Source organism: Thalassophryne amazonica, chromosome 7 (genome assembly GCF_902500255.1).
Source record: "Thalassophryne amazonica chromosome 7, fThaAma1.1, whole genome shotgun sequence".
Lineage (NCBI taxonomy): Eukaryota > Metazoa > Chordata > Actinopteri > Batrachoidiformes > Batrachoididae > Thalassophryne > Thalassophryne amazonica.
In genome coordinates this window covers 75,902,560-75,930,374 of record NC_047109.1, presented here as the reverse complement: position 1 = coordinate 75,930,374, position 27,815 = coordinate 75,902,560, and the positions used below count along the sequence as shown (strand labels likewise).

Genomic DNA, 27,815 nt, shown 5'->3' with positions numbered 1-27,815 from the left:
GGTGCCAGTCCATGAATAATTTTATAGGTTAGTAGCAGAACCTTAAAATCTGATCTCACTGGGACAGGAAGCCAGTGAAGGGATGCCAAAATGGGTGTAATGTAGTTGTACTTTCTGCTTCATGTCAAAAGTCTGGCTGCAGCATTTTGAACCAACTGGAGACCCCTAATGCTGGACTGTGGTAAACCAGAAAATAGAACATTGCAGTAGTCCAATCTAGAAGAGATAAATGCATGGATCAGGGTCTCAGCAACAGCCATAGACAGGATGGGATGAATCTTCGCTATATTTCGCAGGTGGAAGAAAGCAGTCCTAGTAATATTTCTAATGCGGAGGCCAAAGGACAACGAAGGATCAAAAATTACCCCAAGGTTTCTCACTTTGTCAGTGTGATGTATGACACACGAGCCGAGGCTGAGCGTTAACTGGCCAAATTGATGCCGATGTCTCACTGGACCAAGAACCATCATTTCAGTCTTATCAGTGTTTAAAAGTAGGAAATTTCTAGACATTCAACTTCTCACTGCTGCAAGGCAATCTTCTAAGATTTTATGTGAAGGAGATTACCAGCAGTTATCGGCATGTATAACTGCGTATCATCTGCATAGCAGTGAAAGGTAATCCCAAAATGCCGCAATATGTGCCCAAGGGGTGCTATATAAAGGGAGAAAAGCAGGGGGCCTAAGATAGACTCCTGTGGAACCCCAAAATTTCATGAAATAAATAACTGTTTCCTGTGAACGAGTCTACTCTCGTTTAGGTTTTGAAACTTTGTTTCTGAAGAGTTTTTGTGTGATGTGCACAATTTTCAGTATTTTGACTAATACTACCAGTCATTTACAAGTCTAGATAAACTTTATATTTTAAAAAATCAGTCCGTTTTTGATTATTAACATTTACTTTTACTTTTACTTTCAATACTTGAGTACATTTAGTTGTACATTACTTGTCATACTTAAGTACAATAAATACTAGATACTTTAAGACTTTTACTAGCATTTCAATCAGAGTAGCATTTCAATCAGTGACTTGAACTTCTACCAAAGTCATTTTTTAATGGGTATCTGTACTTTTACTTAAGTGTGATTTTCCGGTACTTTATACAACACTGCATTACGGTTAGAGTTAGGTGAAGGGGGAGGATTAGAAATAGTAAAATAAAATAAAAAAAAAAACGGGGCGAAAATGGGGCGCTTTTCGTGATGGGGCAAGAAAAAAATAAGCGAGTGTGAGACTGGCCTGATGCAGACAGATGGTGTGAGCAGGATTCACACCCAGGTCTACATATTGGCAGGTCAGCTCCAAGTGAAAAAGATGATCTGAAACGTCTGCACTGTGCTTCCTCATATCAATGTAACGTTGATAAAAATAGATGCAGACTTGATATGTGTGCAGAGTCATAGAAAACTTTTTTTATAAATTTTATAAATTTTTGGAAATTAATGTAATTTAGCGACAACTCCAAATTGGAGAAGCATGACTGAAAAATGGGTTCCGCCAGATTTGGGTAGGGGGGAATGCCAAATTATTGCTGTGCTCCTGTAATAAACATGTAATTACTTTAACGTAGGCAAAGCTGATACAGAATGCCAGTTAACGACTTTTCTGTTTCCCTTAATGATCCTTAATAATCCAGTTGTGCTGTGTGGCGCAGGGCCTCGGGTAGAGGGCCCTGGGCTGGCTGGGAACTGGGCCATCTAACTATGTCAAACCAATAGACAGCATCACTGTGCACACGTCTGCTGACGTCTGACTCATTGCAGTGAACTGGGGCATGAAAGCCAATCAACAAGCTGCAGTGCTCGTGTGCAACCAGTGAGCGGCACGCATGGACCGGGTGGACATCCAGCTCAGTGTGTGTGTGCATGCGTGCATTGTCTTTGGATGAACAGTCCTGCGAGGTGTGGAGTGTGTCTGCGACTATTAAGAGTGGAGCAAATCCAAAAATATGTCCAACATCTATCCATTTCTTCATGCTTTTGCATAAATGCTGCGGCTGAGGGAGACGCTCACATGCCACAGGAATGAAAATGTGAATGGGCTCCAGACAGATGCCAGGCGGCCTTACATCGATTTGTGCATATTAAGGCTGAAACGCACAGCTGCAGACATGTCTAGACAGTTTAAGAGACAAGGTGAACTTGTTTATTAATTTTCACACACACCTCCCCCCCCCCCCCCCCCCCCCCCCCGCTCTCTTTTTTCTCTCCATCACTCTGGTTCTTCTCTCTCATTCCTCCTGATCTGTTTCTCTTGCAGTTTCTTGGGTGACTGTTTTTGTGTTGTTCCTCTGTTGGCGGTGTACTGTTTTGCTCTGCAAATATTTTCCTCTTTCCTTCCTCCATTCATCCATTCACCTCTCTCTCTCTCTCTCTTTTTCTCTGGAGCAAACAGACTCCTCCTCCTCCTCTTCCTACCCCCCCAGCTCTGTCACACACTCACTCTTTCTCCCTCTTTCATGCTTCCTCCTTCACTCCCTCTCCCTCTCTGTTCGTGTCACTCTGTAGTGGAGATGTGGAGTGTCTTTCTGTGGCTCCCTCTGTTTTTCCAGTCTAACTCAGCAGAGGAAGGTAAGAAGTAACTTTTGACCGAATGCCTTCATGTGTGATGTGTCAGTGGCTGTGCATGCTGTGGTACTGTGCGATGAACACTTTCTGCCCAACTGTCACTGTGTGACTGTGAAGTGACTGATGCATTGGTGCAGGAATTCACGTTGACAGTATTTTAAAAGGCCGCAGCAACAGGAGAAAGTCCACTTCGTCCTCAGTTGGGTGTTTGGGTGCTTCACTTCCACTGTGGGACCCTCTCAGTGATTCCCCTGCTCCACAGTGTTCCACATAAGTGTGCGTCTGTATTGTGTTTGTGTGGCAGCAGATGGAAGTGCCAGGTGCATGTCGGCTCAATCAAGCTCTGGCAACAAAAGCATATGGAAATAAGACAAGAGACAAATGAATATTAAGTTGCGTAGCCCTTTTTTCTTTCCCGTATGAACTTGGCGTGGCCCCCTTCCCTCCCCCATGTGTTACTCATGACCTCATAGATGTGACAGCCAAAGAACCAGACTCCCTTCACAGCAGCGCCCACTTCTCCACAGTCTCCTCAACGTGTCTTCTCATTTCATGACTACTTAAAAGTTTTTCCAAAAAATAAATAAAATACATTGTGTCCATTGCTGACCAAACTCTGGACTATTTTTTTCATTACAATGAAACTAATTCTATTCAGTGAGTGCAGCCTTTAAGATTCACAAGTTCATGTCAAACTCCACCACTCACAAAGCTTTACTTAACTTGCAAACGCCTCCAAAGTGTGGTCAAAAATACATTCAAAATTTATACAGTTCATTACATCAGTTTTGCAGTGGTATTGCAAGACTGGACTAATTCACTCACCTCACCAACTGGAGGAAAAATTCCACAATTTGTACAAGTTAGTAAGTCCTACGTAGCAGGGGTGATGGCCAAGAGGGTAAGTGCACTTTTTTCAGGGCGGAAGGTTCCCGGTCTCCCAGCTTAAACCCGCTGGCTCTCCCACCGATGTTATTTGACCTTGCCTTTTTAAAGAGGTTTGGGAGACTATTGGTCAAAATGTCCACCAAAATGTCCACCAAATTACAAATAGCAGCCTTGTCTCAGGCACTGTTCCAGTATATTTTAAACAGGCTGTAGTGGAACCTCAGAATTAAAATGTCAAATCTGGATCAGAACATCTTGTCAAATTTCAGACCAATATCGAAGCCTCCTTTTATTTCCAAGATCCTTGAAAAAGCTGTACTTTTACAACTGCAGTCTTATCTTGACGTTCATGGCATCCTTGACATCTTTCAATCTGGTTTTAAAGCTTTTCATAGCACTGAGTCTGCACTTTTAAGGGTTTTTAATTATATTTTATTGACCACTGATTTTGGTAATGCAGCCCTTTTAATGTTTTTAGATTTAACAGCAGATTTTGATACGGTAGATCATGCAACTCTCATTGCTCACCTGGAACAATACGAGGTCTGTTAGAAAAGTATTGTACCTTTTTTTTTTTTTTTTAAACTATATGGATTTGACTCGTATGTTTTCACGTCAGCCAAGCTTGAACCTTCGTGCGCTTCCACGCCTGTCGGTTGCGTCATTCGCCTGTGGGCAGGCTTTGAGTGAGCACTGCTCCACCCCTCTTGTCGTTGTTTCATTGCGAGGAAATGGCGGAATGATTTGGGCTTTTTAGGTTTTAAAGGGTACAGCACTTGATTGGTTCAGATCCTACCTGTCAGAGAGAAGTTTTAAAATTGGTGATTGTGTCTCCTCATGTGCCCCACAACCTTGGAGAGTTCCCCAAGGGTCCATCCTTGGACCAGCTCTCTTCTCTCTATACCTTCTCCCACTTGGGCAAATTTTTGAAAAACATAACATATCATATCACTTATATGCAGACAGTATATCTCTCTTTAAAAAGAGGCGATGGCAGCTCTGCCACACATCTGCTGGACTGTCTCAGGGAAATCAAAGCCTGGATGGCCCAGAGCTTTTTAAATTTTAATGAAACAAAAACTGAAATAATCATTTTTCACCCTAAGGGAAACTATGATGACTTTCGCAAGGACCTGGATCCCCTTTTACCTTATTTTAAACCCACAGTTTCTAATCTTGGTGTAAAGCTTGACAGTGATTTTAAATTGGACCAACAGATTAACTTTGTTGTAAAAACCATCTGAGGCTTTTATCCAAGATTAAATCTATTCTATCTTTTAGTGATTTTGAACAAGTGATTCATGCTTTTATTTCCACACATTTGGACTACTGCAGTGCACTTTATTTCGGTGTTAACCAGGCTTCCCTGGCACACTTGCAGTTGTTCCAAAATGCTGCTGCTCACTAATGTTTTCTACAACCCCTGGCAAAAATTATGGAATCGCCGGCCTCGGAGGATGTTCATTCAGTTGTTTAATTTTGTAGAAAAAAAGCAGATCACAAACATGACACAAAACTAAAGTCATTTCAAATGGCAACTTTCTGGCTTTAAGAAACACTATAAGAAATCAAGAAAAAAACATTGTGGCAGTCAGTAACAGTTACTTTTTTAGACCAAGCAGAGGAAAAAAATATGGAATCACTCAATTCTGAGGAAAAAATTATGGAATCACCCTGTAAATTTTCATCCCCAAAACTAACACCTGCATCATATCAGATCTGCTTGTTAGTCTGCATCTAAAAAGGAGTGAACACACCTTGGAGAGCTGTTGCACCAAGTGGACTGACATGAATCATGGCTCCAACACGAGAGATGTCAATTGAAACAAAGGAGAGGATTATCAAACTCTTAAAAGGGGGTAAATCATCACGCAATGTTGCAAAAGATGTTGGTTGTTCACAGTCAGCTGTGTCTAAACTCTGGACCAAATACAAACAACATGGGAAGGTTGTTAAAGGCAAACATACTGGTAGACCAAGGAAGACATCAAAGCGTCAAGACAGAAAACTTAAAGCAATATGTCTCAAAAATCAAAAAATGTACAACAAAACAAATGAGGAACGAATGGGAGGAAACTGGAGTCAACGTCTGTGACCGAACTGTAAGAAACCGCCTAAAGGAAATGGGATTACATACAGAAAAGCTAAACGAAAGGCATCATTAACACCTAAACAGAAAAAAAACAAGGTTACAGTGGGCTAAGGAAAAGCAATTGTGGACTGTGGATGACTGGATGAAAGTCATATTCAGTGATGAATCTCGAATCTGCATTGGGCAAGGTGATGATGCTGGAACTTTTGTTTGGTGCCTTTCCAATGAGATTTATAAAGATGACTGCCTGAAGAGAACATGTAAATTTCCACAGTCATTGATGATATGGGGCTGCATGTCAGGTACAGGCACTGGGGAGATGGCTGTCATTACATCATCAATAAATGCACAAGTTTATGTTGATATTTTGGACAATTGAAAGGATGTTTGGGGATGATGAAATCATTTTTCAAGATGATAATGCATCTTGCCATAGAGCAAAAACTGCAAAAACATTCCTTGCAAAAAGACACATAGGGTCAATGTCAATGAGCAGATCTGATTTGATGCAGGTGTTAATTTGGGGAATGAAAATTTACAGGGTGATTCCATAATTTTTTCCTCAGAATTGAGTGATTCCATATTTTTTCCTCTGCTTGGTCTAAAAAAGTAACCGTTACTGACTGCCACAATCTTTTTTTTCTTGATTTCTTATAGTGTTTCTTAAAGCCAGAAAGTTGCCATTTGAAATGACTTTAGTTTTGTGTCATGTCTGTGATCTGCTTTTTTTCTACAAAATTAAACAACTGAATGAACATCCTCTGAGGCCGGTGATTCCATAATTTTTGCCAGGGGTTGTAATAGGCATTAGAAAACATGAACACATCACCCCAATCCTCGCTTCTCTTCACTGGCTTCCAGTCTATTTTAGAATACATTTTAAAATTTTATTGTTTGTTTTTAAAGCACTAATCGGCTCAGCTCCACAATATATTTCAGATCTCTGAAATGTTTACACGCCCTCACGATCTCTTAGGTCAGCTGATAAGCTCCTCCTTGTTGTCCCTAAGAGCAATTCTAAAACACAAGGAGATCGAGTGGAACGAGCTACCACTAAAAATAAGGTTGTCCCCCATCCTACCTACTTTTAAATCTTGTCTTAAAACTTATTTTTATTCATTGGCTTTTAACTCAGCATAAGATTGGTGTGACCTCTGTTCTTGTGTGATCTCTGTTTTTTGTGTCATCTCTGTTTTTGTGTGTATATCACTGTGCAGCACTTTGATCAACTTTTATGTTTTTTGAAATGTGCTGTATAAATAAAGTGAATTGGATTGGATTCGAACAGATGAGAGTCTCAGACTCCATCTGGATGGGATGCCAGCACATCACAGGTTACTTCCCCAGCTAACGGCAAACATACACACAGAGGGCGGCATGTGTGTTTGTCTGTCGATGTGTGGCCCTGTGATAGTCCTGTCCAAGGCGTACCCGCTTCTGGCCCATTGATCACTGTGATAGGCTCCGGTTCCCCCTTGACCCTTAATTGAAATAAGTGAGTATAGAAAATGAATGAATTAATAGAAAGAGACAGAACCTCCAATCAATGTAATCTCACTCATAACGATTAATTTGAATAATGTCATGTGGTAAGATATGCACTTTTTCTCTCACTCACTCACTCATCTTCAACCGCTATTCTGGGATTGGGTCGCAGGGGCAACAGCTCCAGCAGGGGACCCCAGGCTTCCCTTTCCCGTTCCACATTGACCATCTCTGACTGGGCGATCCCGAGGCGTTCCCAGGCCAGTGTGGAGATATAATCTCTCCACCTAGTCCTGGGTCTTCCCCAGGGTCTCCTCCCAGATGGATGTGCCTGGAAGACCTCCCTAGGGAGGAGCCCAGGGGGCATCCTTAACAGATGCCTGAACCACCTCAGCTGGCTCCTTTCAACGCGAAGGAGCAGTGGCTCTATTCTGAGCTCCTCATGAATGACTGAGCTTCTCACCTTATCTCTAAGCGGGACACCAGCCACTCTCCTAAGGAAGCCCATTTCGGTCACTTGTATCCGAGATCTAGTTCTTTCAGTCATGACCGAACCCTCATGACCATAGGTGAGAATAGGAACGAAGATTGACCAGTAAGTAGATTGAGAGCTTCGCCTTTTGGCTCAGCTCCCTTTTCATCACAACATCTATCTATCTATCTATGTGTGTGTGTGTGTGTGTGTGTGTGTGTGTGTGTGTGTGTGTGTGTGTGTGTGTGTGTGTGTGTGTGTGTGTGTGTGTGTGTGTGTGTGTGTGTGTGAGAGAGAGAGAGAGAATTTTTTGCAGGATAAGAATTTTTATAGGTTCTAACTGAACAATTTGACTCAAGAGCACATTTTTGGATTAAACTGTTAAGAGACCTCAAGTTTCCATTTCTCCAGTTAGACATTTTTTCCTGTTTTGACCTTTGACCCAGATGAAATTCCTCCTCGTTGTGTTTCAGTAATGGGTCTGAAAAATTGTTTGACTGAAGAGAAACATTGTAGAATGTAAAGAATCAGTTGAATAAATATCTTCCAGTTTTTGGTGACACCATGCAGACTGAAATGTAGGGAATAATATGACACAAAAAAAACCAAGATTATAAAATGAGTCCTAAATTCCCTTTAATCCCTTTGGGGATACATGGATCATATCCTGATATTTGCTTCTGATTTTTTTTTTTTAAAACAAGGGTTCCAACTTTATTGGGTCGCCAGTGATTGCAGTTTATAAAATTCAAACATAATGAAGCAAACTACAACCTCACCATTAGATGACACTAAATCCTACACACTGTAGCTTTAAATACACGAGAATGATTCCAGAAATGTGTCTGTGCAACTTTCTATTCAAATATGAGCCAGCCGTGCTCATGAGATTATCTTACTAACACAATTATCAGTTTAATTATTTTAAAAATGTAGTTAAAAAGATCAGTTAAATCACCAATGAATGAGTGAGACAGACTAATTACAAAGGATGGAGACGTATGCGAGACTCTGTCTGTGAAGACGTCTATTAAGCCTGAGTTGGATGACTTAATAAGGTGGTGACTCAAGGTGTGTATTTGTGCTCGTATAAGTGTACGTGCAATGTGTGTATAGAGTATGTGAGTGATCAGGTGCGTGCATGAGCCTGCATCTTCCTATAGCTCCTCTCCTGCTTCCTGTCCTTATCCTCTGGGCTGGATTCAGCAGTGTGTTTGAAAGGAACTGACTGCACAGCAGTTCAGCTGCAGCCTGTGCACACTCATCTTCCAGTGGTTTAAGTTTGCTTTGAGATGTGCATGTGTACATGTGTGTGCATGTGCATGTGTGAGTAACAGCCCAGAAGAGAGGAAACTTATATCTGGGCTTTGTGCCACAGATTTGAGCTCTTTGTCACAGATGGTGTGGACTAAGAAGAGACAGAATGGAGAGTGAGGCTGCACAGCTTTACTGGCCTCCTGACTTTGTGTAGTTGAAATCTAGCCCTCTATAATACAGCATTAACCTAATAGTGTGGACGTCCATGTAAAAATCACACAAAATGAAACATAGAAGGAGAATTTGGCATTTTGTTTTGGATTCACCAGCAGTAAATGACAGGTCTGTCTGCACGGATTATTAGCAACTGCTCACCAGTATATTTGCCTGTTGTCAAAGAATCTCTGTTAGTCCATGACCAAGCAGGTTTTTGGTACCACTTAAGGTGACAAAACAACACTTAGACTCCAGCCTCAGTGTACCGTGGCCTACACAAAAATGTATGATAGCCATCCCAGGGTGGTAGTTACAGCCAGGAAAGGGGTCAATTAGGGGATAACCCTGTTGGGCAAGGGGTTTTACAGCGACGCGTTAGTGGAGCTGTAAAATGGCTATTTGCGAACGTAGAACAGAAAAGAACATCCACAAATCAGACACAACAGGGTTATTCCCATTCTAATTCAATTCCATCGTTTGCATGGTTTATTTTTCTGTAGGTAATTTGGTCGGCGAGGCTGACTGTTGAGCCGAGGCAGCGTCACTGTAACAACGGTCAGGGCACGGAGTAATCCATAAAATGTGAAAATTCATCAAATCCAACAAATGTGAAACGGTAATTTTGTATCAGAGTCCACATCAATACTTTCATATGGTAGCTTAACCCTCTGGGGCTGACGCCATCATATACAACGGCTTGGACCAAGCTTTACTAAATTATAAATAACTTTTTAATGATATGAGATAGAAATTTACTCTTTTTTTTTTTTTTTGCTGAAAAGTTAACTCTGCAGACTTTTGATCAACCGTCAGCCATCTTTGTACTCCTCATAGAAGCTGTGTGATGACGTGCGCAATGAGAGTGTCCAATCGGAATTGGTTCACCGTCACATGGTTTTCCAAAATCCAATTGTAGGGCAGATTTACCTCATGTGATAAACCAAAGATCATTTTCAGGAGTGATATCTTACTAGTTGGCCCATTTGAATAGGCCCCTAACTCCTCAAATGCACCCTGCGCCATTACGCACAGCGAAAGTGAAAGCAGATGGAGAGCCTCGCATGACAATCTCAGGTACTCAAACAAAGAGAGTGTGTAACTATCAGGATTGCTCCACTAGTTTGCATTTGAATGTTACTGGATTACTCTGTGGCTCTCTCCCTCTGGCGTAAAGCACTGTTTACATATCAGTGGGTTGAGGGAGAGGGACCGCTCCTCAGACTGTAGGAGCCAAAGTGTGAAGTGAAAGCTGCTTGCAGAGTCAGACAGAAGACTCCAAAACACAGTAGAAATAGAAATTTGTGATGTGACCTTTGTGTAATAGCAGACAGAAATTGCTTTGAGATGAAGACGAACAAAAACGCATAGACCATTTTGTATATATTATTCAAACTGTGCATTTGTGCTTATTGTTTGAACTTTTTGTTGTACAGTCTTTCACACAAGACCTCAAATTACCTTTATAAAGTGTCAAAATAGTTGTTTATTACAGTTTGCTGTGTGTTTTGAATAAATGTGTGTGGAAAATAATTTGCCGCTTTACTTTTTCCTTTCTTATTTCTGATTGTAAACCTTTATTACACTTATAAAAACACAACAAAAACATATATATTATAAAAGAACAGTTTGTCCTAAAAAAAAAAAGAGACATAAAACTTTATTGTGAGATGCAGGGAGAGCTGTTAACAGCAATAATAAAACATTTATGCCAGGCAAGTGAACTGTCCAAAAAATTCCCTTGGACCCCAGAGGGTTAAATTCACCCATTTCGGCGGTGGCGTTGGTACGCTACTTTCTCTCGCTCTCAACTAATAGTGCCAACAGCTAACAGCATACGCAGCCGGTGTTCTGTCGAATTGTGCATCTTGTCACATAAACTGACAGTTCCACATCCCAACAATATTGCACATGCGTGCGCAATATCGACATTCAACAGGAATGACATCTCGTCAGAACACCAGTCAGGGTGTGGAGTAATACGAGGTCTATTAGAAAAGTATCCGACCTTATTATTTTTTTCAAAAACCAAATGGATTTGAATCATGTGTGATTGCGTCAGACAAGCTTGAACCCTCGTGCGCATGCGTGAGTTTTTCCACGCCTGTCGGTTGCGTCATTTGCCTGTGAGCAGGCTTTGAGTGAGGAGTGGTCCAGCCCCCTCGGCGGATTTTCATTGTCAGGAAATGGTGGAATGATTTGGGCTTTTTTTCCATCAAAATTTTTTCAGAAACTGTTAGAGACTGGCAGCTGGAAACCATTAGAAAAATTTATCTGGCTTTCGGTGAAAATGTTACAGGCTTGGTAGGGAATAAGGAGTGTTACTGTCGCTTTAAGGATGGCCCCCAGCGGCTGTGGGGCACGCCGAGCTCCGAAGCAGCCATCAACAGGCTGAACGACCATTTAATTTCTAAACGGATGGCTGTCTGGATCTGTGACCATCGTGTGCCATTTCTCTGGTTATCACAAGAGCTGGACATCAGCCATTTTCCGGCAGATTTCACTTTTAACAAGAGATTTTGTCATGGAAAGCCGAGCGGAGGCTTTGCGCGTCACGATGGATTCGCTACTGGAGAGAGACAAAACCACCTCCGTTTTGGTCTCACAGGACGGCTTTGAGATAGCGTTCAGACAGCTGTCGGTGGTTTTTCCATCGAGTGATTATCCGAGAAATTGTGGATGTGCCTGGACATGCCAGAACATGTCCCGTGAGGCTTCATCACAGCGTTGCTATACCAACAAAACTGTTTAAGGACCTGTGGCCCATTCTTGGGCCGACTGTGCTGGAAATTATTAATCTTTCTTTAACGTCTGGATCTGTTCCTAAATGTTTCAAATCTGCAGTGATTAAACCATTACTTAAGAAACCTAATCTTGACCCTAGTGTATTGAAAAACTATCGGCCGATATCAAATCTATAATTTTTCTCAAAAATTCTGGGTAAAGTGATGTCACGGCATTTGTAGACTCTTACTGAGAATAATCTCTTTGAGCCACTGCAGTCTGCCTTTAGAAAATATCATTCCACAGAGACGGTTCTCACTAAAGTGGTGAATGATCTTCTGCTTACAATGGATTCGGACACCACTACGGTTCTGTTGCTGTTAGATTTCAGTGCTGCATTTGATACAGTGGATCATCATATTCTACTTGATAGGCTGGAAAATCACTTTGGGATTACTGGAGTGCCCTTGCATGGCTGATGTCATACTTGACCAGTCGTCCTCACTGTGTTTTGTACAGTAACACTACCTCTAACCTTAGTGACATGAAATTTGGGGTTCCACAGGGGTCTGTCTTACGCCCCCTGCTTTTCTCCCTTTATATAGCACCCCTTGGGCAAATATTGCGGCGTTTTGGGATTACCTTTCACTGCTATACAGATGATACTCAGTTATACATGCCGATAACTGCTGGTTATCTTGTTCACATAAAATCCTTAGAAGATTGCCTTGCAGCAGTGAGAAGTTGGATGTCTAGAAACTTCCTACTTTTAAACTCTGATAAGACCGAAATGATGATTCTTGGTCCAGTGAGACATCGGCATCAATTTGACCCGTTAACGCTCAGCCTCGGCTCGTGTGTCATACATCACACTGACAAAGTGGGGTAATTTTTGATCCTTCGTTGTCCTTTGGCCTCCACATTAGAAATATTACTAGGACTGCTTTCTTCCACCTGCGAAATATAGCGAAGAATCGTCCCATCCTGTCTATGGCTGATGCTGAGACCCTGATCCATGCATTTATCTCTTCTATATTGGACTACTGCGATGTTCTATTTTCTGATTTACCACAGTCTAGCATTATGGGTCTCCAATTGGTTCAAAATGCTGCAGCCAGACTTTTGACACGAAGCAGAAAGTTCGACCACATTACACCCATTTTGGCATCCCTTCACTGGCTTCCTGTCCCAGTGGGATCAGATTTTAAGGTTCTGCTACTAACCTATAAAATTATTCATGGACTGGCACCTCCCTGCCTAGCTGACCTAATTAAACCTTACGTACCGGCCCGGGCTTTACGTTCTCAGGGTGCAGGACTACTTTGTGTCCCTAAGGTGAATAAGAAGTCTGCGGGTCACAGAGCTTTCTCTTATCGTGCCCCTGTTCTGTGGAATGATCTCCCAGCGTCAATAAAACAGTCAGATTCTGTTGAGATTTTCAAGTCCAGACTTAAGACGCACTTATTTTCCCTTTCATATGGCGAGCATACGGGTACAGTTTTGATTTACGCTTTTTACTCTTTTAATTCATTTATTAGTAATTGGAGCGGGCTGCGGCCTCAACTTTACCTAAATTCTTGGTCTTTTAGTGAAGTTTAGGGCTAGTGGCCGGCGATCACCTTAGTATTTCTCTGTTTTTCTTGTTTAATGCTGGCAAATTATACAGTATTTTTTTTGTCTTTCTGATGCCTGATTCTGTTTTTTCTCTCTGTTTAAGGTGCAGCTCCATCCAGAGATGGGAGTTGTATTCGTGTTGGCGATCCTCCTGTCCTGTGCGCCAATAGCATTTCTTGTATATTTGTCTGTGAATTGTTCTGTGAATTGTTCTGTAATTTATGTTTGTAGCATGGCCCAAGCAGAGGGTCACCCCTTTGAGTCTGGTCTGCTTGAGGTTTCTTCCTCAGAGGGAGTTTTCCTTACCACTGTTGCTCTGGGGGTTGGTAAGGTTAGACCTTACCTGTGTGAAGCGCTTTGAGGCAACTCTGTTGTGATTTGGCGCTATATAAATGAAAATAAATTGAAATTGCCAAATAATGTGATATTGTTTTTAACATGACTAGAGCATTTTTACATTTTGACCTCTGTGTAATTCTTCATTGACCCCTACCTGGCTACAACTACCACCCTGGGATGGTTATCATACATTTTTGTGTAGGCCACGGTATGCTGACGCTGGAGTCTAAGTGTACGGTTAGGTCAAAATTGATGGCTCATAGACTATGTGCCTGTACATGTTTTTCTACCAGTCTTGTTTTGCAGTTTGCAACCAGTGATACTGAATGCTTTGAGCTAAGGGTATGATCTGGCCAAGCCTTTTTTGGCCAGACAAAAGGTGTAAGGCGTGCACGACATCCCCTTTGAGTTATTACTTTCACAGGCTGCCTGTGTGAGTGTGGATGCGTACGCCAGCATACGCCGTTGATGGGAGGTGTTGATGTGAAGCCGCATGTCTTGTCTGGAAGTTGTTAGGGCCGTGTTAAGGACTGCGTGCTCACATAGTTTTAATATACTGCACATGAAGTGGAGGCGTGCACAGGAACAACACCTGATGCCCCTCCAGCATTTCCCATCACAAGCCAGTGGTGACGCACTGAAGCGCACTGAGCTATGTGGGTCCACAGATTAACCTTGTGAAAATTATCTCATATTCAAATATGGTACCATTTCTTCATAGCAATCGTTAGCATATAAATCATTTCGTAGCAATGAAATCCTGTTTATTTTTAAAATTCAAAGCAGTCATATTATCCACCTCATGACCAAGATAATGCGGGTTAGCAGCTATTATCAAAATTATCAGTCAAGTTACAAGCCAGAAATACACAACACTGAGGTAATGCCTCCTAACAAACAAAAATTTTTGGTTTTCTCTAAAATGACTCATTTGTGCGGCTGTTCACTGTCTAAATACAAGATAAAAACAATAAATCTGAGGGGAATTATCTTGCTGCATGGACAGATAATTTCACTTGACAAGATGTCTTGAGTTAAGATTGTTAAATCTAAAAATAAATGGACTGCATTTATATAGCGTTTCTCCATCTGCATCAGACACTCAAAGTGCTTTACAATAATGCCTCACATTCACCCCAATGTCAGGGTGCTGCCATGCAAGCCGCCCACTACACACTGGGAGCAACTAGTCAGGCTGGGATTTGAACCGAGGATCCTCTGGACTCAAGCCCAGTGCTTAACCACTAGACCATCACCTCCCCTAAATAAACATGTCAAACACTTAAAATAAGAAATTAACCCTTAAAACAAGATGCATTAAGTTTTTTTTTTTTTTTTGTAATCTTGGTGAGAACCAAATAATTTTCAGTGTGTCATGCTGTAAGGCGACGTGGCTCAGAGAGGGTAAGAACACAAAGGCAGACACACACACAAAAGTGTAGGATTGATCAAAAAGGCTTTATCTCATAAGCAGGCAGTTTGGTACACAGAGTAGCAGTCAGCGTGGCAGAGGTATCAGGCAGGGGTAAGGCTGAGGTGTGGTCAAAATCTAGCTGAGGTCAAAACCACAGTAACACAGAGTTCAAAGGCTGAGACAAAACCGTGATACAAAAACACAAAGCAGTCAAAAAAAAAATCTGCAAGGCAATCAGGACTATGACAAAAGGCTTGGACGAGGTTTACAGAAACGACGAACTAGCAAGAAGAACCACACACACAAGGCTTAAATAACAGAGGTGGCAATCACAGCAAACAAGGCACAGGTGTGGGGAACAAAGAGACGAAGATGAGAGCAAGAGGGTCCAGTCAGACACAAAGCAAAGCAGACAGAAATGGAGGCGTGGAAGGTGGAAACAAAGATGAGGTGAGCAGGTGCAAGAGAGTGCAGTAGAGTGAACATTAAGCAGACAGAAATAAACTGAAAGTTGAATCCTAAATATAATGCAAAAGAATCTCCACACGGAAGGAGCAAAGAAACAAAACCAAGAAAAACAAAAGTGAGAACTGGAAAGTGATCAACAAGACAATTAAAGGCAGGGCCTGAAACTAATATGTGACAAAAGCAAAAACTAATAGAAATTAAAAGCAATGACTCTAGTGGTAACATGCAAAATATAACCAGTGACTAAAGTAATCCTAAACTGAAAAACAAAACAGAGGATCAAAGTGTAAAGCGGGCGCAGACAGAGAGTGACAAAGACCAAAGCAGGGGAGGACATGGGGCCAGACAGGGACAGACCTGACACGGTGTACCAAGATTAAAGAAAAAAAACTTCATCATTTATCTTGTTTTAAGGGCTATTTTTCTATTTTAAGTGTTTGTCATGCTTATTTCTAGATTTAACAATCTTAATTCAAAACATCTTGTCAAGTGAAAGACATCAAGTGTAGACACCCCTTTTTGCAGTGTTGCTAGTTTAACTGGAAAACGACTGCTCCTCGCCCCACCCCCTGTTCCTTCATAGAGGGGTGCAAAGTACAATGAGTCACCTACCAGAGGTTAAGATTGATCAAGTGTGTATGTGCATGACACACACAGAGGTTAATAACAGTCAGTGCTCAGCTATGCGCCTGCTGAATAAGGCATTTGTAAATTATCAGCAGCAAAAAAAGGTCAAGCTTCATATTTCTCACGTAACCTTGGTTACTGTCCACATATTGTCAACGGTAGACAAACCCGAGTTTGGGAAGCACAAAGTCAAACTTACATAAAATGTAATGCCCTTTCACTTGACAACTACAAGTTTACTGAAAAGCAACTAGAGTTCTGGTTTGGTCTTCAAGACACATTAATGGAATATTTAATTTAGTTCTTCAGGTCCATCAGTAGTCAGGCCTTAAAAATAACAACAGGAACCACATTATGCAGGAAGCATCATATACATGACTGAAAATGAATGAAATGAAATTTATTTTTCAACAAAGCAAAAATAAAATAATAACAATAATGCACAAGAAAAGTCTGTCAGCTAAGAAACAATCCATGAAAAGCAGCAGGAGGAAGTAAACACTTTTAAACTCCTACCCCCTTCTTACTATTCATACATTAAAAAATAACACAATGCTAAAATACTCTCAGTATATATGAGCATGGTCTTCTTCATAATTTGCAGTTGTTTAATTGGTGTATATATATATATATATATATATATATATATTATTATTATTATTATTAAGCTCCTATTGTCTTACATACAGTTTATACATGTTCAATAAAGCCCCTCAATCAATCAGTCAATCAATCATAAACAATGTTTTTTTTACGTTTTAATGGCATCTGCAGGAGGGCATGCGTGTGGGCATACATGAGCTTTTGACAAGCGCGGAAGTTAGCTTTGAGTTAGCGAAGTTAGCATGCACACTGATGTCTGCAAAATGTCTTGTAAATCACTCCAGAGGTGTTATCAGGTTACAAAAGCAGGTCAGTTTTAGAAGTGTTTATTTCTCGCTAGCTTTTACATAATACAGTATATGACAAAGAGGCTATATTTACACACAACTAAAACGGAGTTTGCAGCTAGCTAGACCAGCTTGTGACGTCACCTCCATAAAGTGTCTTGTAAATCACTTCAGAGGACCAAGGATCCTCTGGTCTCAAGCCCAACGCTTAACCACTAGTCCATCGCCTCTCCTAAAACAAAAACAAAATACATAATAATTAAAATACATAATAATTCTATTAATCAAACACTAATATAAACAAGGTGGCATGGTGGATTAGTGGTTAGCACTGATGCCTCAGAGCAAGAAGGTGATGTGATTATTGCCCATTTGCTTTGCTTCCAGATGATGTACTGACATTGCAAAGCAATCATGGATTTATACAACTTTTGACCATTTTGTGACAACTCCTCCATCGCTCTGATCAATATGGCAACCTTATGATTGCTATTACTCTTTCTTGCCTTACTTTTTTTTTTTTGTACTGACTTACATATAGTGGTGGGCTTGTGACCAGAGGATTATCAGTTCAATTCCCCATCAGACAGAAAAGACAAAGGTGCCCTTAATCCTAATTGTTCCCAGTGTGCAAATGTGCAACATCTGTCTGTGTGAAAGGGTGAATGTGAGGCATCAATGTGAAGCTCTTCAAGTGTCTGCATCAGATATAAAAGTACTATGGAAATGCAACTGCTGACAAGTTTCATAATGGATCCCAGCTGATCCATGCTCCATGGTTTGGCACTCATATGAACCCCAGATTATGTGCAAAGTTTAAATAGTATGAAATAAAGATGCATAATCACAGTGAATTGTTTTTAAAATGATAATCGGGTAAATCTCAATGAAAAGCTTAAATCAAAGTAGATGTGTGTTCATGTAAACACAGCATGTTGAAAGCAAACAGCCTCCTCCAGTTTCCACATGAGGCAGCCTGGTGCAGCCTGGAGGTGTGTCGGGGTCCAAACACCGAAAGATTCACTCATCATTTGTCATGATGGAAGCAAGGAGGTGAGATATTTTTGAACATTCTAAAGTTGCACATGGCCACTCCAGCCCACCGGTGACAATACGACAAGCGATGATGTCTTGGTCTCTATGTTCTCTGTGATTTGCGTCAAGATTTCCCACAAAGTAACCCAAATACTGGAAGTGTGACAGCCCCTTAATACCACGAGAAAGTTTCATATGACAATAAATTCATGCTCGCCACAGTGACATGATCACTGAAAAGCTGCCTGCTTCTGTCATGCACAAGGCTGCAAAAAGATGGAGTAGCCACATGTGGGTGTGAAGTGAAGGACACAGCATCCCCCATAACTGCCACCAGTTACCTTCCAGTCCGTGAATTAGAGTCAAAGTGTAGCTGTGAGGATGGCATTCTGGATTTCACTTTATAAAGCACATCAAACTGTGCTGCAGCTACAGTAAAATTTGCATGCTGGAATTTCCCAAAAGGAGTACATCCTAGTTTTTCTTCCTGAAGTCTTAAAATATTTACAAATGATGTGCAATTTTTGGAAAACTTCCCTTATGTTGAAAGGGACATTCAACACATTTGAGCAACATTTCTCTATGTTTTTAATTCCACAACTGCTCTCACAGTCTTTGGGTAATTTCCACTAAACTTGATATGTAACAAGGCCGACCCCAGAAACATTCTTAAAATGTTCATTTTGGGGAAACTAACTGCTAACTGCTGCTGCAAACTAACTGCTGCACCTCCAGCCACGACTCTGTAAAGCTCATCAAGTTTGCAGACGACACCACCCTCATCGGACTCATTTCGGATGGGGATGAGTCTGCCTACAGGAGGGAGGTGGACCAGCTGGTGACTTGGTGTAGCAGCAACAACTTGGAGCTCAACGCCCAGAAAACAGTGGAGATGATCGTGGACTTCAGGAAAGCCCTCCCTCGCGCTCACCAACAGCCCCATCACCACTGTGGACTGTCACCGCTTCCTCGGCACCACCATCACCCAGGACCTCAAGTGGGAGTCAACCATCAGCTCCCTCATCAAGAAGGACCAGCAGAGGATGTACTTCCTGTGGCAGCTGAAGAAGGCCAAGCTGCCTGTCCAGCTGATGGTGCAGTTCTACACGGCCATCATCGAGTCCATCCTCTGCTCCTCCATCACGGTGTGGTATGGCAGGGCCACAGCCAGGGACAGACACAGACTGCAGCGCATTGTGGCCTCTGCTGAGAAGGTGATCGGCTGTAGCCTTCCATCTCTCCACGACCTGCACGTCTCCAGGACTCTGGGCCGAGCAGGTCAGATCACAGCTGACCCTTCTCACCCTGCACACGGTCTGTTCAAACCACTCCCCTCGGGCAGGAGGCTACGGTCCATCCGGACCAGAACCTCCCGCCATAAGAACAGTTTCTTCCCCTCTGCCGTTAGACTCATGGACACCTCATAACTCAGTCACCTTAACCTTAACTCTGTCACTTTATCATTTTATCACGGGTCACTTTAGACAATGTACTTTGGTTTTTAATTGCACTCCTCCCACTGCACTGTTTTTTTCTGTTTCTCTGTTTTTCTGTTGCACACAGCCTTTCATATTTCATATTTCTTTTTTTTTTATCTTATATTTTATCTTATTTTGACACATATGTTATATTTTATCTTAGCATTTTATCTCTTCTTAATGTTGCACCATTGTACCGAAGCAAATTCCTAGTCTGTGAATCCTGTTCACTGGCAATGGCAATAAACTTCTTCTGATTCTGATTCTGATTGTGATTCTGAAAGGTCAAGGCCATTAGGGTCAAAAGTTATAATTTTATTTTGTAAATCCAGTTTGCACCAGTTGTAGCATGTTGTATTGTCCAGCCATGCTGGTTTGTTTGTTTTTAGGTTTTTGTTGTAGTTTGGTTGTTTTGTTTTATTTTTTGACTAGTTTGAGAGGTATTGCAACTTAAGCCACTTTCACACAGAATATGTGTGCGTGCAGTTTAGAGGCACCGGAGTACTCACCACCCAACTTGCCACACGGCTGCTGGCACTCACCAAGGTGTGGCAAGTGTGTTGGTCATGTTCGAAACACTCCCTACTCATCGCACAGTCTCCCGTTAACCTGTCACACACACATTCCATGCACATGCCGTCTGTGTGATGGGCTGGAAAGCACCAGGTTGTTCAGAAACTCCCAATAAATAGAAAAAAAAATAGAAGAAAACAGATACAAAGTAGATAGATAAAACAGACAATGTACTATGTTAAACACCACAAACACATAGCGGTCACATGGTGTGGATGAGCCACAGTTACACACTGCACACACCCCGGCCGTTGCTGGCGGTGAGTGCCAGGGTGTACACGGTGAGTATAGCACCAAAAAATTGCCAACAACACCCCACACACAGGCCTTCTGTGTGAGAGTAGGTTATTATTTGGAAGCAATTTACAGTATATGTCAAGTACACAAAAAAACATGGTTTGGTACATTTTCAGTACAGTGGAAACAGGACACTTTAAAGATTTTTAGCCTATGTTCTTTAGGAGAGTGTCTGAATCATCTTTCCATATTGTTAAAAAAAAAAAATCTTGAATTATTGTGAAGTGTATGTTTTTTGAAATGCAACTTATATTATGGTGTGAGTCACAGTCTGTATGTGGGCTCAGAAAGTGCTCAGGCAAGGTCAAATTTGCCAAACGTAACATGGCACATGGAATATGGGCATGCCCTGTTTCATTAACATATAAATGCCATGGTGCTAAAAATTATTATTTTTTTTTTTTTTCTTTTTGCTGCTTTGCAATTCAACTCATATTATGAAAGAGTGTCCCCTTAAATGTCTTCTTAGTGAAGTTTGGAGGTGAAGGTGGTCACATCAGGTTTGGAGCATGTAAAGATACCAGATAAAAACAGATAAATCCATCTTCATTTCAGGTGAAGTGCAAATAGGTTTTTGTCTTTTTCTCTCTCTCTCTGTGTGTGTGTGTGTGTGTGTGTGTGTGTGTGTGTGTGTGTGTGTGTGTGTGTGTGTGTGTGTGTGTGTGTGTGTGTGTGTGTGTGTGTGTGTGTGTGTGTGTGTGTGTGTGTGTGAGACAGATGTACAAACATTTTTCTTTTCAAAAACAGACAACTCTATATCATTTTTGTCAGAAACCTTTCAGAGTCTCCGGGTATGTGATGAATACATTTAAAATGTATGATTCAGTAGCATCCACTCACCCTTTGGCTACCCAAGTGACCTGGGTGATCTCCATGATCTCAACAAGTTTGATTGAACTTTTTATATAACTTTAATGGAACAAACAGTGACATTTGTAAACAACACTGCAGAAAACTGTGGTGTCGTTATTCCATTAAGGTTGTTGAATTGATAGAGGTCACCCAGGTCACTAAATGGTGACTCCGGATATATCAGGCTTTGTGAAACCAAGGAGGTGGTGTTTACCAGAATTTTCTATGGTGCATAAGTTGGTAGCGTATTTGTGATAGCAGAGGGAACCCATGTGAGCACAGAGAGAATGGAAATGACCAGCCATTATTATCATTGTCATTATGATTTAAAAAGAGTAAACACAGTTGTTTGACAATAAATGGCATCACCCAACCACTAACCATGAGTGAATTTTTTTTTGTGTGTTATTCATATTCTATGAAAAATGACCAAAATAAATAAATAAAAATCTACATTTCTGCCAGGGTATGTAAACATTTGAGCACAACTGTGAAAAAAAACTGTCTGCTGCAGTGAGGTGTGACGTGGGCTGGTCAGGTCATTTGGGTCTTACCAATGAAGCACCTGTGTGACTGAGAAAACATGCATCATACAGCTGACGTTCTTTAGGGCCCCTTCACACATAGTACGTATGTGGTTGAATTGCACATGAATTGCACATGAAGCAGGAATTGTATACAAAACGTGTAAAATCGAAGCTGCCTCTAACGCCTCTTACACCAGTTGCTACAACTATTTGTGCACACAAGCAGCTGAAAGACAGAGTGTGCACTATGAGAGCCCATCAAACCCTTTCACAGCAGATGTCAGCCAAATTCCAGGTGACACACACGAACATTTAACATTAGAAAATGTGTGGCCATTCGTACTGTTAGCATGAAAACAGTCAGCAGACAATCACTGTCAAGCTGGATGTAAAATTTGTCTAAGTGCCCCCATTACTGTAAAGTTGCAAAAAGCAACATACATGTGATACATGTGTCTCACACATGTGCGCATTTGCCCCACCCCCACTCCACCCCACTCCACCCCAATACATGTGGCATGCTGGGGGTCAACACTTGCATAAAATGCTTATATGCATGTACAGATCTGATCACATGGGGGCCAGACAGCGAGGTATGATTGCACACAGCACGGTTGAGGGGCCTGTCCGCTGATCACAGCACACTGACAGCTGGATGACGGCTCAGTGCACACATTACAAACACAGAAACCACCGCCAGGACAGTTATATAAATAATTACGACAATACCTACATACGCAATTACATAACAAATAATGAAAATTAATGACCACATAAAAAAGAGACATGTTGGTCTGTGCACTGAACGGCCGGGTGTGTGTGTGTGTCGGGGGGGGGGTGTCCGCCCACAGCCACTGCTGTAAAGATCTGTTCCACCGTGATTTGAGCTGATTTGTACTTATAGTGCAGCAGCTAAGAGAATATTTAGAGCAATATTGTGCAAATGATGATACAAGCACCAAAGTTGGCACAAATACTCCTTAGACATTACTCTTTTGAAAAAACTGACTGGCCACTTGAATTTTCACTAGGTGGCCAGGTAGGGGTCAATTGAAGAATTACACAGGGGTCAAAATTAAAAATGCTCAAATCATTTTGAAAACTACACCCCATTATTTGTTTGATCGTAAAGATTCCAAAAAGGTATAGTTTGGACTATCTATGACTGAATGATCTGGAGTTATGGGGTAAAAACAGCAAAAATGGTGACAAAGGTCAGTGTCAGTTTGTACAGGGGTCAAAAGTTAAAGTTGCTCCAATTTTGGTAAAAAATGATGTAAATTATTAGTTGAGTTAACAGGGTTTTAAAAAGGAATTGTTTGGACCATGTATCATGCTTAGTTATCATGTTATGGGGTAACATATGTCACATGTCATAGAATCCAATAGACGTTGACCTTGTTTGACCTTTACTTTGGAGACCAAACATTCAACACAATCAAAACTATTCTATTTATTTACCAGTTTATTTTCCATTTATTAACAAATAATTTGTTAATGATTTGAAAGCTTTTCTTGCCTGTAATAAATAACTATAAAGCCAAGAATAGTTGTGAAAGTGACCTAATTAGTAACGACGGTTATCATGGTAGCTGTTCGTGCTGAAGCCTGTTCCACCATCATTCCTCTGTTATCTAAACTGTCTTAAGTGCTGTTTGTTTGAGCAGCATTTCATTCCCTTAACCACAACGGACTTTTATTTTTTGGTAACTCCGTTTTGACATGTGCATTCTGGAGTCATGTTAATCCCACTCCTTCCTCATAGTCTGTCTGTCTTGTCTTCTTCTGTGCCTCTGCTTGTTGGTAATGACAGTAGGCCGTGTCCTTGACTGACGGAAGCATATGGAGTTTATAAGGAAAAAAAGGCTGGAAGTGAGTGGATGAGTGGACAAAAGACAAAATGCGACCTGACCACTGCTTAGAAAGCCTGCAGGGACTGTGGAAATTCATTTATTGATTTATTTATTTTTTGTGCAAAGTGGGTGTGCATGTCTTTTTGTGTAACTTGCTCTTACCTGTGTAATGGCTGCGTTTGTCGACAACATGCAGCTGCTTTTGTTTTAGTTTCGCCTGCACGGTGTTACGGTATATTACACCCTCACACCCACACGCCTTTAGCTAACATGAATATTAACAATGCGATTCTTTGTGGAGTGTCAAGAAGGGTTTTTGCCTGTAAAGTGCGAGGAAAAGCTGCATACATCTGCAATCAGAGAGGCGTGACATGAACGGCGGCGCCACACTTAACGCTGGAGAGCGTCAGCGCATGCATGGCCGCACAGAGGAAAGTGTTGGGCAAAGAGAAATGGATGGATGAGAGCGTGGAGTGCCACTCTGCTGAAATGAACACTCCACTGGCAGGGGGGGACAGTCAACTATTGCAGGTCATTTCTGCACAAGTGAAAAGAGCGTGTACACCCACAGCAGAGAGGGGAAAAGAGGCTCATTTATATGCACAAACACAATCACATTATCCTCCTCCAGTTTCCATTTTATAATCTGGTCTATTTATTTTTCTCAAAATTCCTTTGTGTTTAGTTATCGCAGCACTTCCTAAACTAACAGCAGATCTGGCATCAATAATGAAGCAATGTGCTTTTCCTTATTTAACATACAGAGGCACGCTGCGACTTTTTAGATGAATAATACACACACACATGGAGGACGGGTGAGAGGAACAAGTCACCAATAGAGGTAGAAAAAGGGTAAAGTATGGACTCTAGTGGCGGAGCAGGAACAGAGTGGAGCCCGCGCTGTGCATTAACGCAGCACTCAGGTCTGGATTGCAGACTCAGCACTCGTTCAAACTGTCAGTGACAAACTTTGAGTGTCTCCATTGACAGTGACACTGCATCGCTCTGGGTGCGCGCACGGCCCATCTGAGAGTTAAAGTGGCTTTTACATCAAAAGTGGACAGCAAGCAAATGTGGTTCTCCTCTGTTCTGACTTGTGTGCGCACGCAGCAGGACCGATCGTAACGTGGGATCCCGTGCTAATCTGAAAGGTGACTCTCTCGAGTGAATGAAGCCTGAAACACGCCTGGTGCGTTGATTTTCATTTCGGTGGCCGTGTTAATTGATTACACCTTGCACAACACCTGCATGAGACATTCATACTGGAAACATTAACTAATTAACACATTATACAAGCTTCTATGACTGTAACAAAGGTCACAGATATCCATCTATCTTACCACTTTTTGAATCTACATGTTCCAGTTTACAGTGGTGGGCACGGCTAACCAAAAATTTAGCTTCGATAAACATTAATCCGATAACTGAAAAGTTATCTTTTATGACGCTAAACCGATAAACTGCTAAAAAAAAAATGATGATCTGTATTACAGATAAAGTGGTTAAGCTGTTGGACTTGAGACCAGAGGATCCTCGGTTCAAATCACAGTCTGACCAGAAAATCACTAAGGGTCCTTGGGCAAGGTCCTTAATTCCCTAGTTGCTCCCGGTGTGTAGTGTGCGCCTTGTATGGCAGCACCCTGACACTGGGGTGAATGTGAGGCATTATTCTAAAGCACTTTGAGCGTCTGATGCAGATGGAAAAGCGCTATATAAATGCAGTCCATTTATAACCAATAACTTTTATTCGGACGTGGCCACATCAGATTACACTGTCAGCTTCTGATAAACCAGTTTCACTTAAACTTTTCGCTGCTGGGTAAATTCAAGGATCACATAAGAACGCGTGAAAAATTAATGAATAAAAAAATAAAACCCCAAACACTGTCATCATCTTTCAAAAGCAGCAAAACATAGTATTAGAAGTCACAGTTTATCTCGGTATTAGCTACACCGTCATTAACGAAATAAAAAGCTGCTGCTTTTTTCACATGCTTTGAACCCTGCAGCTTAAACAACCCAAAAAAAAACATTCATTAATGCATTGATTGGCAAAGTAAAAAACACGTAGTAAATTCTTACCTGTTAGTTTCAGTGGGATTCATCTGAATTAAATAATCCACATAAAGCGTCCTTTTGTAAAAATCCAAAACAGTGTGTAAATGTGAAGAAAAGTCCCTCTATACACAGCTGCGGCATGAGAGCGCCTCTTCCCCACCGAGTCTTGTCGATTAAATTACAGCCACAAAGAAATAAAATAAGATAATGTTAAAAATTAGTCCGTTTTGTTTTTGTGTCGAGCGTGTCCAAAGTGAACCTGAACTACACTACCCACAATGCTCCCTGCATCGATCAGCCAATCACATTTTGCACTTAATGATGATGTCATCAGCAAGCGACAGGCAGCCAGTCTGCTACAAACACACAACAGATCAGAGGTGGGCGATACCGGGAATTTTGGTATTGATCCGATACCAAGTAAATACATGCCCAGTATTGCCGATTTCGATACAGATACCAATACTTTTTCATATTTAAGCATCACAGAGCCAAAGGATCCAAAAGACCTAGGATAGAATTTTGCCAAACATTATATGTGACAGCAAAATACTTTATCACAATCAACATTTTTGTTTAAAAAAATATCACTCAACACAACTGAAAACAAAATCTCCTGAGGGTGCGCACAAGGGTGCGCTGCTCCATGTTATGTGACACAGCGCAGTGCTGCTCTTACAGACAGAGAGTAGACTTTGATGAATCTGCGTGCGCAGCAGTCAGTGCGTGCGGGAGAGAAAAAAAGCTTGAGTATCGATCTTTTTACACAAGAATCGTTCAATATCAATACCAGCGTTGGTATCGATATTATCGATAGTAGGATTGATCCGACCACCTCTACAACAGATGGACTAAAATGTTTGATTTTAGGGTTTACAAACATTTTTGACTGTTAAACTTTGCTCACTTTACCAGCAAAAAATGTTATCAGACTGAAAGTTATTAGACCTAAATTTATCGGAAGATAATTGGTCCGATGATGGTTTTAAAACTTATCTGAAAAGCTAATCTGCTAGCAAAAACATTATCTTAGATAATTATTTGTTATTGGATTAGCTGAACTGTGCCCACCACTGCCAGTTTATAGTCACAGCTTTGCTGGAGCCAATCCCAGCCTGTCTTTTTTCGCCGGAGGTGGCTACACCCTGGACAGGCCACCAGTCTATCGCAGGGTGTGGTGACAGACATGAAACATAGAGACATATGTTTTTAAAAACCCCTTGCAGTGATTGAAAAACCTTGCATGATAACCAGTTACAAGAAATCACTTTTCTGGTCTTGACTTTGCTGAACGCTTCTCAGCTAAACGTAGAAAGAGCTCTTTGACTCCAAATATATAGAGATATTATAAAAAGGACATTTTTGGGTTTGTGAGGATGTGTATTCTTAGGAATTGTTATTTCAGCTTCTCCCTCTTTCACTTGGGGTGGCTGCTCTACAGTTGTGCATGATTTGGCAGTTTTATACCAGATGCACTTCCTGACACAACTCCACATTATATGGAGAATAGACAGGGGTAGTCCTGAACCAAAAACCTTCTACTCTGAAATCAAGTGCACGAGCAGCCTGGCTACCATATGTACTTTTATATTTACAAATTATGTTTTATAGTTTGTGCATGATGACATGTTCTTTCAGAGAAGCACTGATCTCCAGCAAATTCATCTGCATGCACGGGTTAATCTACCATCACCATCATCAACACACACACACACACACACACACACACACACACACACACACACACACACACACACACACACACACACACACACACACACACTCAAGCCGATTAGGGCCCTGTAAAAATAACTTCCAAAACACAATCACAAAAGATACAGGGTGTGGGAGAAAGTCATGATCAAAGACAAATGATGTGAAAAGGTTGAGGAGAGACTCAGCAGAAACACAGCTGAAGTGCTCCCTGGTGTGAATACATATATGTGCGTGAGACATGGCAACTCAGCAGCTAAGACTCACATGCACAAAACAGAGATGGTCTGTTTCAGGGTTTTTCAGTGTGCTGGTGACACGCACTGACACACGCATGGTGCTGTTTGAACAGTCCTTGTGTAATTTCCACATTTGTGTT

The 27,815-nt window shown here is 41.4% G+C and overlaps 1 protein-coding gene across 2 annotated transcripts in view; it reads left to right on the top strand.

Moving 5' to 3' along the window:
• Positions 1–2,447: 2,447 nt before the first annotated feature.
• Positions 2,448–27,815, top strand: part of ephb6 (eph receptor B6) — a 105,322-nt gene continuing 79,954 nt past the window's right edge. The window contains exon 1 of one of the 2 annotated variants that reach the window (XM_034174570.1): positions 2,448–2,570. In XM_034174570.1, coding sequence (XP_034030461.1) covers positions 2,459–2,570 — 112 coding nt within the window. In that variant the 5' untranslated portion in view covers positions 2,448–2,458. The remainder of the gene's footprint in view (positions 2,571–27,815) is intronic. The other variant, XM_034174571.1, reaches the window with a different exon arrangement.